General features: G+C 49.8%; 1 protein-coding gene across 1 annotated transcript; it reads right to left on the bottom strand.

Moving 5' to 3' along the window:
* Window positions 1-1,057: 1,057 nt before the first annotated feature.
* hars (histidyl-tRNA synthetase) lies at window positions 1,058-12,946 on the bottom strand. The gene is given in 13 exon segments (XM_064325545.1): window positions 1,058-1,390; window positions 2,644-2,790; window positions 3,519-3,635; window positions 4,883-5,149; window positions 5,374-5,501; window positions 6,966-7,044; window positions 7,836-7,961; window positions 8,454-8,561; window positions 8,740-8,865; window positions 9,779-9,874; window positions 10,197-10,316; window positions 10,457-10,546; window positions 12,737-12,946. Coding segments are annotated over 13 exon segments (1,551 nt in total). The 5' UTR covers window positions 12,827-12,946; the 3' UTR covers window positions 1,058-1,333.
* Window positions 12,947-13,130: the final 184 nt, after the last annotated feature.

Genomic DNA, 13,130 nt, shown 5'->3' with positions numbered 1-13,130 from the left:
AAATAGACAGGACCCTGCTAAAGGCTAGTTGGCACTTGAGTGAGTAAATTTGTTCACTGGACCATCTTCAAAAGCTTTTTAAAACCGTCGTCTTGCCAACAAACTGCCAATGGGCACGGCTTTTCACAAAAGCTTTTAATGAGGTGACCATATGATGGATTCTAAACAAAAGACGACAGTGGCAGGAGGGACGCTAGGCTATTTGTTGATATACAGTTTATATACGATGCCTACCCAGGCGTGTGTAGCAATTTAAGAAGTCCTGCCTGGACGGATATTCCCCCCCACCATTGGGAGTTCCCAATTGACACCGATTGATGCTCTGCTCATGTTGGCACTTTGTATGGCTCTGCTTCCAATCAGTTTCACAAGGACTAAACATTCATTGGCACGAACTTTCACCGGAAACCTTCAACAATTTAGATACCAACTGTGATGCTTCTAGTCCCCCGTTACTCATCACGGTCCTCGAAGCCCGACAACTGCTGGTTTTCAACCCTCCCTTTACCTGGGAGTCGATTGTGAAGACCGTCTGCACAACCAGTAGGAAAAAAATGTTCTGAAATTTGGAGTCGAGGGTCAGATTTGAGTATCCAAGCTTTAGTCTTGATTGAACACAAGTTTGTTTTAAAGACTTTTCCTACAGTTTCCAACCATAAACTACCAACAGACCTTAAGTTCAGAGCTGTTGCTCTGTCATAATGTGTAGAAGTACAACCAGCTACAAATGCTGAGTTTCTCTTGAGCATTAACATTCTGATCAGCAAACTGACTCTAAAGGGACATTTTCAGACCATTTATAATGAATTTTCGGTTCGATAGCCGAGCACCAAAGGTCACAGAGTCCGCTGATGGGGTCTGTGCTTCGCTTAAATGGAACCTAGTTTACGCTGACCGCTGGAGTTGAAAGAAATCAAGCACTGAGCACAGCATACGCACACAGCACTGGTACAGGAGAAAGGAGAGGCCGGGAAAATTATATTTTTGGGTGTGTCAACATTTTAAAAAAAAAAAAAATTTAAAAAAATTAATTGGGGACAAAGTAAGAATCCAAATGGACCTTAAACATGACAAGCTATTTTATTTGTGGGAATCAACAGGAAGCAAGCAAGGTTTCCATTATACAGGGTGCACCATGACGACGTGGCTCAACAGAGCCGGAATGGAGGAATCATGATGAGTATGTGACCGCTTTCTCTGTGCGGATACAGGCGAGAGTCACGGCTTAGCCATTAGCATACAGATAGATCCATTATTCTGGGCGATATGCTGATATGCTGAGGGGCCTGGCGTCTCCTTGGTAACGGGCGGCCACCCGTTCGTCATCGCTCCGCTACTGGAGGGTTCGCTTCTTGATTTCGTCCACAAGCTCCGCCCTCGACACGTCCACCTAAAGCGAGTCGGGAGAGAGGAACAGGCGTGACCGTGGCTCGGCGGTGGTTTCACACGCGTACAGCGTTCTGAATGACAGCTACACCTCGACTGTAGTTTCACACGCGTACAGCGTTCTGAATGACAGCTACACCTCGACTGTAGTTACACACGCGTACAGCGTTCTGAATGACAGCTACACCTCGACTGTAGTTACACACGCGTACAGCGTTCTGAATGACAGCTACACCTCGACTGCAGGCTCACACCTGTACAGCGTTCTGAATGACAGCTACACCTCGACTGTAGTTACACACGCGTACAGCGTTCTGAATGACAGCTACACCTCGACTGTAGTTACACACGCGTACAGCGTTCTGAATGACAGCTACACCTCGACTGTAGTTACACACGCGTACAGCGTTCTGAATGACAGCTACACCTCGACTGCAGGCTCACACCTGTACAGCGTTCTGAATGACAGCTACACCTCGACTGTAGTTACACACGCGTACAGCGTTCTGAATGACAGCTACACCTCGACTGTAGTTACACACGCGTACAGCGTTCTGAATGACAGCTACACCTCGACTGTATTTACACACGCATACAGCGTTCTGAATGACAGCTACTCCTCGACTAGTTACACACGCATACAGCGTTCTGAATGACAGCTACACCTCCACTGTAGTTACACACACGTACAGCGTTCTGAATGACAGCTACACCTCGACTGTAGTTACACACGCGTACAGCGTTCTGAATGACAGCTACACCTCGACTGTAGTTACACACGCGTACAGCGTTCTGAATGACAGCTACACCGCGACTGTAGTTACACACCCGTACAGCGTTATGAATGACAGCTACACCGCGACTGTAGTTACACACGCGTACAGCGTTCTGAATGACAGCTACACCTCGACTGCAGGCTCACACCCGTACAGCGTTCTGAATGACGGCTACACCTCGACTGCGGTTACAGGCGTACAGCGTTCTGAATGACAGCTACATCTCGACTGTAGTTACACACGCGTACAGCGTCCTGAATGACAGCTACACCTCGACTGCAGGCTCACACCCGTACAGCGTTCTGAATGACAGCTACACCTCGACTGTAGTAACACGTGTACAGCGTTCTGAATGACAGCTACACCTCGACTGCAGTTACACACAGGTACAGCGTTATGAATGACAGCTACACCGCGCTGATATGGGCTCAGCGGGGTGAGCGTTTTTTCGGGTGATGGACGACGCGCCTCCGTACTGTACCTCCTCTCTGGTGGCCACGGTCCTCAGCTTCACCATCCCGCCCTTCAGCTCCTGCTCCCCGAGGATGGCGACCAGGGGGATCCCCGTGTCCTCGCAGTGCTGCAGCTGGCTCAGTAGTTTGGGGCTCTTCTTGTACATCACCTCCGCCTGGGGCACGAGGGGGAGGGGCAAGAGAGGAGCATCATGGGTAAACTCACAGCCTCGAATGCAGCAAGAACGTTAGCATCGAGTTAGCACGTGGAGGTCTGCTACAGAATGTGGCATCACCACTGGAGCAATAAGAGTGTGAATAGCTCTTTAAGGTCTTTAGCTGAGTTGGCTCATTTGAACAGCGATCCTGGGCCAAGATCAGCAATCAATGGCCAGAAATCCATAGGCCCTGTGCTAGGGGTGGAGGTCAATTCATTTAATTTCAGATCAGTCGAATCTATAACATGACTGAAATTCAATTAACCGACTGAGAAACATTATGGCCATTTTTGTAAATTCACAAATTGAACTTCTGTTTATTTTCTGAATGGACTTATTTTGAGAGGAACGAATCCCGTTTCTGTGAAAGCCCTGTCCGGAAGACACGGGGACGTGTCCCAGGACAGGCCTGGGGGGCGTGTCCCAGAACAGACAGGGGGCGTGTCCCAGGACAGGCCGGGGGGGCGTCCCAGAACAAACGGGGGCGTGTCCCAGGACAGACTGGGGGTGTGTCCCAGGACAGGCCGGGGGGGCGTGTCCCAGGACAGTTTAGGGCGTGTCCCAGGGCAGTTGGGGGCGTGTCCCAGTGCAGTTGGGGGCGTGTCCCAGCGCAGTTGGGGGCGTGTCCCAGCACAGTTGGGGGCGTGTCCCAGGGCAGTTGGGGGCGTGTCCTGCAGGCGCATTACCTTGATGCCGGCGTCCCACAGCTCAGCGGTCAGCTTCAGGCGCTCTTCCAGAAGGTTCTTCTGCGCCGACGCCACCATGACCTGCGTTTCCGTGGTGCGCACCTTCTCCGCTGAGGCCTGGAGCAGGAGGAGGGGGGGGGCGTGGTCAATTTCATCACAATGATTTTCATCCAATCAAAACACAGGACTGATTCTCACCCAAAGCACTGCACTGATCCACTGTTGTCCTCTGCATGGAAGTAGCAGTGAAGCAAAAAAACATTTTAAAAACCCCATTGAGTTACATTTCTCTAGGGCCAGAAAAACAAACCTATTATTTATCTATTATTTTACCTTTTTAAAATACGCTTTACTTTTGTCAAACATCTGGTTAGCTGAAAAAAGCAAGAACGTTTTTGTAGCCGGTAAGATCCTCTCGCCACTGCAGTGTGAAGAGAAATAACTCGATTTCTTTTTTAAAGTAAAATACCAATTTAAATGCGCAGTCTGGCGCCGACGCGGCCTGTCCGTCGGGGGACAGAAACGCGCGGTCTGCGTTTTAGGGGAAACGGCGGTTGGTAATTAGACCTCCGCAGCTGTTTAACAGACACCTCAAGCGTCGCCCGCGTCAATTACAATCAAACCCAAGCCAGGCTGGCGGGGGCCGCGGCCAGAGCCACTCGAAAAATCAGCGACGGCTGGAGCGGCCAATCTCCCCCTCCACCGCAGCAGTGAAGGGTACGCGCTGGGGCGGCCTGTCAATCAACCAGCCAGAGATGGCAGGAAGGCCTGTAATTGTGTGCTGGCCCCTCCCACTCCCTGATCTCAGCAGCAGCAGGCAGGACTCTTACTGTACTACACATACTGTACACTCATCAGGGGAGGGGGGGGGTATCAGTGAGGCTTAGGGAAGTGGTGAGAGGTGTAGGACCGCCCACCCCCCCTTCTCCCACGTCTGTGTAAGGTCAGATAGCATGTCAGTCAGGGACAGGTCCCGCCCACCCATTCCCCTCAACTCTCTGTAAGGTCAGATAACGTCAGTCAGGGAGAGGTCCCGCCCACCCACTCCCCCCCACCTCTGTGTAAGGTCAGATAACATGTCAGTCACGGAGAGGTCCCGCCCACCCCGGTACTTCCATTACAAATTTTGGAATACCCAGCTGTATTCACCAACCACACTCAATACTGCCGCCCCACCCGTGTTGACACAGACATACACGCACGCTCTCTGATTCTGTTCAAAACGTGGCCCGCGAGCGTTCGAGCCGGAGAGGAAGACGCTTCACGTGCGATCGAGCATTTCGTCGCCATTCGCTCACATCCCTCTAACCCCGGCGAGGCGAAGGCCGGACCTGCGGCGGTTTGGGAAGGGGGCGCCCGCGTACCTCGGCCTTCTGCTCCATGATAGAGAAGACCCTCTCGATGCCGATGCTCACGCCCACGCAGGGCACTTTCCGGCCCTTGGGGTCGAACATGCCCACCAGGTCGTCGTAGCGACCCCCTCCCGCCACGCTGCCCACGTTGACCGGCTCCTCGCCCGCGGCGCCGTCCTGCGGGGGGGTCGGGGCGGGGCCCGACGGGATCAGCACCGCCTCGTAGATCGCCCCCGTGTAGTAGTCCAGGCCGCGGGCCAGACTGAGGTCAAACACCACCTGGGAGGGGGGAGGGGGAGGGGGGGAGGGGAGAAGGCAGAGAGAGAGGTGAAGAGCCTGCCTGTCCAGAGCCAAAAAAACCGTTCAGACGCTCATCGAGAGTTACAGTTGAACAGACTGGTGTGGGATTCACACACGTAAGATGGGGGGGGGGGGAGGGGCGGGGGGCAGAGAGATGAAGAGAGGGAGGGAGAGAGAGGAGAGAGAGGGAGGGAGAGACTCACCTTGTCCGTGACCCTGAAGAGCTCCAGGTAGGTGAAGAGCAGCTTCATGTCCGCCAGCCCGGCGCAGGCCTGCTTGTTCTGGGACAGCTTTGGGTCCTGCAGCAGCTTCTGGGCCAGGTCCGCTCCGCCTGGGACCACAACAGAACCGCGGTCACCAATCAGACCAGAGTCACTCAGCAGAACCAGGGTCACAACGAACCGTACAACAGAACCACGGTCACCAATCAGAACCAGGGTCACTCAGCAAAACCAGGGTCACACAACAGAACCGCAGTCACCAATCAGAACCAGGGTCACTCAGCAAAATCACAGTCATTTATTAGAACCACAGACACTAAACTATAAGACACAAAAAATCTCTGAAATACCAGAACAGAACCTGTACACAGCCAGCCAGCTTTAATCTTACTATAGTCACACAAGCATGATAAAATGTCTTATTTCACTTCTTTGAAACTAATGAAACGGCTCCTGTGCTATGGCTAACTGTAGGCAGTCTGGGATCACCAGGGTTTAACATAATAAAAAAAAGTCACTGTACATCTTAAAAAAGACAATGGATCCACCTATCAGGACACCCGACTGCTTAAATAAACCATCAATATTGTCCAACGCCAGACGTCTTAAGTTTGTGACCAAATATTCCTGGTGATTAAAAAGCCAGGTTTCTGTTGACTCCAGTGACAGTCACAACAAAAACATCTCCCAGGAGATGATAATCCTGCTTCGCCCCTACTCTTATCTGAAAGTCAAACTGACCTTTGACCTTACTCTCAGCTGGGACCCTGCACGACCACAGATGACCTCAGATAAGAGTGTCTGAGACCAGGCTTCCGTCGCTATGGAAACCAGATGAAGGGCCACTTAAGGGCGGTCGTAAATCAGGAAAATAAACACCAGATCACCGCTGTCCGGGTTTCCATGGGGATGTAATGAAACGAGGAGACAGGTCTCTTACTTTGAGGACCTTCGAACCCCTCAGCATGGGGTCCTCAAACTGTTTGACTGGGGCCACTGGGGACTGTCAAGCAGCAAAGGCCAAACTGGTTCAGCATCACGACCAAAATAAACATGTCAATTATTTGGACTACCCACAGTAAAAGCAGGCATTTGGGGAGTTTTTCAGCCAAGGAGTCTTCACCCTAAGTGGGCCCTTGTAAAAAACGTTTTTTTTGCAAAAATAAATAAATTAAATTTAAAAAAAAAAACACTACACAAATAAATAAAATTTAAGAGTCACTTAAGAACACATCCAGTGCCAGTGACTGTGCCGTACATAACAGGAAGAGTACCGTATGTAACAGTGACAGTGCTGTACATAACAGGAAGAGTACCGTATGTAACAGTGACAGTGCTGTACATAACAGGAAGAGTACCGCATGTAACAGTGACAGTACCGTATGTAACAGTGACAGTGTCGTACGTAACAGGGAGAGTACCGTATGTAACAGGGACAGTACCGTATGTAACAGGGAGAGTACCGTACAGTAACAGTGACAGTACCGTATGTAACAGGGAGAGTACCGTATGTAACAGGTACAGTGCTGTATGTAACAGTGACAGTGCCGTACGTAACAGGGGCGGCGGCTCACCCTGCAGGCTGACGTACTCCCCGATGCGGTCGGCTGCTTCGGGGGCCAGACCCTTCTCATTCACCATCTCATCTTACATCTCCAGGGACTGGAGGAGAGGAAGCCGTGAGTAACATACACACTGTAAGAACAGCACACACAGGACAACACGTAACATACAGATCACTATACACAGACATACACTTACAGAAACACACACACACTTACAGAATACCTACACACACACAGCATACACTTACAGAACACCACCTACAGAAACACACCACACACACACGCGAATACCTTACGAACACACACACACCACTTACAGAATCACACCACACGCTGTACGAGTCAACACACCATTCAACCACTCACACACATACCTCAAACACAGCACCATAGAGAAACACACACACACACACACTTACAGAAACACACACACATACACACTTACAGAAACACACGCACACACATATACACTTACAGAAACACACACACTTACAAGTACACACACACCATTACAGAAACACACACATGCACGCACGCACACACACACACACACACACACTTACAGAAACAAACACACCATTACAGAAACACACACATGCACGCACACGCACACACACACACTTACAGAAACAAACACACCATTACAGAAACACACGCACCATTGCAGACATGCATATATACACGTGCATGCTCGCACGTATGCACACACACACACACACACACTTAGATAAACTTAAAGAAACACACAACAGCATTGCAGTTCTACCATGTCAATTGCAGTCTTTCTCCATGCAACACCTGTAGCACTGCTCGCGCCGGTGTAGCACATGCGTCCAGCACACGCGTGTAGCACATGCATCCAGCACACGCGTGTAGCACATGCGTCCAGCACACGCGTGTAGCTACCTTGTCCAGCTTGTCCACTGTGGAACATATGGCACGGAACTTTTCATCCGGAACCCCACACACGGCAAACATTCCGTCCAGAATGCGCCTGTCGTTGACCTGCGAGAAAAGGGCGGGAAACGGGGGTCACGTGACTGTGTCACAAAGATCCTGAGCGTGAGAAAGATCCCCAGGTCATAAACGCTCATAAGCTGACCTTAGGATGGCAGCTCTATTGACCTTATTTCCCACTCAGACACACACAACCACAGCCCTAAACAGCCAGAGGAACAAAATTTAATAAAAGCAAAAATAAAAGCCCTTCACATTGCCCAATCTCCTCATGGCAACCGGACCCACCACCTACACGTACACTATAATTACACTGATTACCAGTTTGTCTGGTAGTACAATTACGCTCGTATGAGACTTCTGAGACTCCTGCGCATTAAGGACCTATATTTACATGTGAAAATCTAATGGGAATTTAATTCACAAATACGCTGCAGGGGAGACTGGGGTAGTAAAAAGGCCGAATTAAACAGCATTCACACGTAACCGCCAGGACCGAGCGATTCAACATCGCGTCGGTTCGCTTTTCACGCGACCCACCTTGATCCGGAAGTCGCCGAGGTCCAGCTCGCTCAGGATCTCGTGGACGATCTTCAGGCACTCGGCGTCCGGGATCATGGGGTCGTACTGTCCGGCGATGTCGAAATCCTGGGTGGGGGGGGGGTGGGGAGGGGGAAAGGAGCGCTCAGACGTGCTTTAACGTGCGCGGGAGCGTGGAAACAGGGCGACGTAGATGCTCTGTGTCCCGAACAAATGAGGTGCATTTAACGAAGTACACATTTAGAGACAGGGTCTGGACCACGCGACCCCCTGGCGCTGTACTTACGCACTGATAGAACTCCCTGTAGCGGCCGCGGGTCATGGCGGGGTTGTCTCGCCGGTACACCTTGGCGATGTGGTAGCGCTTGATGTTGGTGATCTTGTTCATGGCCAGGTATCTAGCAAATGGCACCTGGGGGAGGGAGGCTGGTTAAGGAGGAAACCTTGCTGCACCATGGGGGGGTGAGATCAGCCCCCAAGTGAACCCCAAACACAACTGCACTGCAATATCAATGCTCAGATACTCAACCGTCGCCAGGGCTGCCTGACCCTGTTCCTGGAGATCTACCATCCTGCTGGTTTTCACTCCAACCATAAAAAAGCTACACCTCATTCAGCAGCTAGAGCAGGGCTGCCCAACCCTGTTCCTGGAGATCTACCATCCTGCTGGTTTTCACTCCAACCATAACAAAGCACACCTCATTCAGCAGCTAGAGCAGGGCTGCCCAACCCTGTTCCTGGAGATCTACCATCCTGCTGGGTTTCATCAACCATAACAAAGCACCCTCATTCAGCAGCCAGAGCAGGTCCCAACCTTTCCTGGATCATACCATCCTGTGTTTTCACTCCAACCATAACAAAGCTACACCTCATTCAGCGCTAGAGCAGTCTGCCCAACCCTGTTCCTGGAGATCTACCATCCTGCTGGTTTTCATTCCAACCATAACAAAGCACACCTCATTCAGCAGCCAGAGCAGGGCTGCCCAACCCTGTTCCTGGAGATCTACCATCCTGTAAGCTTTCACTCCAATCCCAACAAAGCACACCTCATTCAGCAGCTAGAGCAGAGCTGCCCAACCCTGTTCCTGGAGATCTACCATCCTGTAAGCTTTCACTCCAATCCCAACAAAGCACACCTCATTCAGCAGCTAGAGCAGGTCTGCCCAACCCTGTTCCTGGAGCTCTACAATCCAGTAGGTTTATTAGCAATTATTAGTACTTTAATAGACTCCTGGAGGATCAGCTGCATTATTTCAGGCACACATGAATGTCCCGCATTCATTCCTCAAGGCCCTAGGGAGGTTGTGGCTAGTTTCCAAGGATACAGTGAGGTCATAACGCAGCGACAGCAGCTCTCCTCCCTGGTCCTTTAGGTCGTAGATGAGCTTGGAGTCTTCCCCATACTTCCCCATTAAGGTTTCCTAAAACGAAAGGGGAAGCATGTTTTTTTTCCAGGTAAAGCACACACACACACACACATTCAACCAGGCCAACTTCAAATGAAGGCCCATTCTTGTCGAACAGCTCCCTCTGTTACAGCAACCTCAGGCTGGCCAGTTGGTGGCCCTAAACAATCTGTCTAAAGGGGGGGTGGTGATCGAAGGCGGGGGCTGGTTGAGTGGCCGGATTGTGACGGGGTTCTACATACCTTCATGAAGTCTTCTCTGCGTCCATTAAATTACACCTTATCGCGATGGATGATAGCAATCGAAACGTTTTTCCCTTAGATACGCAGGCCGGTACCTTCAGCTCAAAGACGGGCGTGTCGATGGTCTCGGCGCCGTGGCGTTTGAAGGAGCCCACGATGGCGTTGAAGACTCTCTCACGGATGGCCATCTGCTTTGGGTTGTAGTCCCTCGTGCCCTGCAGGTCAGTTATGGAGAAAAAAAAAAAGTTATCAAAAAAGCTTCCAGTCCAAAAACGGGCGGATCTGTGCTTCATTTTTTCCACACAGCGCGGCCCCAGCAATATTAAATACCCATCCATCCCGGGGGCGTACCCACCTTGGCGGTCTTGAGCACGAAGCCCTGTTTTCCCTCATCCTCCCCCAGCTGGGCCTTGAGCTCCAGGAGTTTGGCGACCTCCTCATCGATCTGCCGGACAGACACACAAAACGGACCGTGAGACAGATGCTGATACGCGCACTCACTTCAATTCAGTGCAGCTTTATTGAACGTCACTCAGCAAAAATAAGAACACTGCTGAAGCCAGGCAACGAAACAGGGCACAACACAAACAGATACACTACAACAGCAATAAAATAACATCAACTAAGAAAGAATAGGGAGACCCTGGCAAGCTAGCTTACTACAACTTCTAACGATAAAAACCTTATTCTCTCCCACACACACCAGAGAAGGTGCCACCTATTTGACTGCAACAGTGCCCATCTCTAGCCCTAGTGGTGTTTTGCTCATTGTGTTAAGATTGACATTTTGTAAGTTGCCTTGGTTACAAGCATCAGTCGGACTGAATTGTGAATTGCGATCTACCTGTGAGATTGTCATTCCCGAACAGGCACGGACAGAGCGGGGGAAAGGTCCGGTCCAGCGAGCGACGATCCCAGCGCACAATCGCGCGGACACAAAGCCCATTTTATTCACCCCCCACCCCCACCCCACCCCAAAAAAAAAAAAAAAAAAAAAAAAATTTGTGGAGGAAAAAAAAAATCCAGCCAGATGAGAGGTCAAATCCAAAGATGAAGGCAGGCAGTTCAGGGGCAGGGAGACCCCAGTATGAGTCCACCCCAATTTTCACAGTGGTAGAAAGGCGTGTCCGATAGACCCACGATGTATCCACGGTACGTTGTTAGGGGTTGATGGTGGGGGGCGGGGGAGTTGGAGGATGGACGCAATGTGAAAGGATTCCGCCCGTCACCGTGGACACACCGAGCAGGAAGAACAGGAGAAAAGTGGTCAGCAACCCTACCACTAGGGGGCAGTAGTCACGTGCAAGGAGTCGCCGCAACATGGAGGCAAAACATGAAGGGGAGCAATGGTCAGATCAACCGGTCTGGGGCAAGAGAACTGGTCATGGGAGGGGATCGGTGTCATTGGCTCAGAGTTCAGAACTGAGCCTGGACCAGCTGTCCCACACTCAGCACCGGGACACGGCCCAAGGGAGGTTCTGATCCGAGTCAACGACACCGGCCACCTCTTACAGCACAGAAAGAGGATGTGGCGGGAACTACAATGTTAATGTAAGGGGGAAATTACGGAACACACTCAGGTTAGCGTGGTTTTGTTTCAAATTGTAATTTCAACTGGATCTACAGCAGCTGAACTGACCATTACAGCTGCTTTTTGCATAATGGAAAAAATTGCCTACATAAATAATTAGAAACACCACTCTATTGAACTTGGGTATAGACTTATTTACGCGATACATTGTGTTCATTACCCAGTTCAGATTACCTCTGAAATCAAGACATCCCATGCAATGCTTTACTTACTTATCTTATGATAACGGTAACCTGGTAACAGTCTCAAGTACTCACGCGCAATAGATTCAAGCACAAAACAAGTGTGAACTGTCAACTCTGTATGTTTAAAGTGCTGCATGCGTCTGAAATTTGAAACGTAGCCAACAACGTCGCCTAACTGCTTACAGTAAAGTGTCACTTCTGCCAATAAGATGGGGAAATCGTTGCATAGCAAAGATTAGCTATTTGTGGGTAATGCTGTCAAAGGTTTTTCAAATGTTCTTTAAAGCAGGCTTTTAGGTGCACATTCATTCGTTAACCAACTAGCTCTGACATTACACGGAGATTGCATCAGCTAGGTAGCTATGAAAGTGAAACTGAATTTCTGATGAAGGCAACAGAAAGCGGATGCGTTGTTTTACTTTCATCAGCGACAACGACTCTTATTTAAAAATAGTCAGTCGCGTCGAAAATGGACGAATCTGAACTAACCATCAAAGCAATTCGTTTAAAGGATTCTAGCGTACGCAATATGAATGGGCTAGCGACCAGCCGGCGAATTACGCGTGCAATCATTGCCCATTTGAACTTCCCCATTCGATAAAACGGCAGCAGAACGTAGCATTAGCTAACAGGCTAAATTTATCAAAGATCAGTAAACGGCCCTGTGAATTGTACAAGACATGCAGAATAAGATCATGCAATAGTTAGCTAGCAAAAAGCAAGATACTGATGTGGATATGGACAACCATGCGTTACCATGGGAGGGGCCTAGACAAGCTAGACACAGCTGACATGTTCATTACGTAAAATAAAGAAACCTGATAGAAACCTTCTTAAGTTTACAGAACGGCATACTGACCTGTTCTTTGCTAGCCTTTTCTGCCTTTAGTTTCCTGACAACCTCTCCTTGTGTTTTTATCTCTAATCGTGTCTGCGCTTTGTCGGCCATGGTGGGCTGTTAGCTGTTGACCGCTGCCGGTGTGCGAAAAAGCCCTGTTCCTTACATCGTCTTCCTCTTCTTTTTCTTCTTCTACTGTCGCAAAGGCTCACTGTGCATTGCCGCCACCGTCTGAATCGGAGTGTTGGTCGGGGTATTTATTACATTTTTTTGAACAGTTTGGTGTTAAAATTCTATAGATTACATCGGCTTTCTTTAGAAACTGAAATATGAATTTAAAACAACGGTCACGAAAACCTTTTTGAAGAATGTCAAAAATATTAAACTGCACTTTAATTTCTGTCAAAGTTATGCT

Source organism: Anguilla rostrata, chromosome 3 (assembly GCF_018555375.3).
Source record: "Anguilla rostrata isolate EN2019 chromosome 3, ASM1855537v3, whole genome shotgun sequence".
Taxonomy (NCBI): domain Eukaryota; kingdom Metazoa; phylum Chordata; class Actinopteri; order Anguilliformes; family Anguillidae; genus Anguilla; species Anguilla rostrata.
Note: the sequence above shows the minus strand (reverse complement) of the source record. Positions and strands in the feature narration are given on the sequence as shown.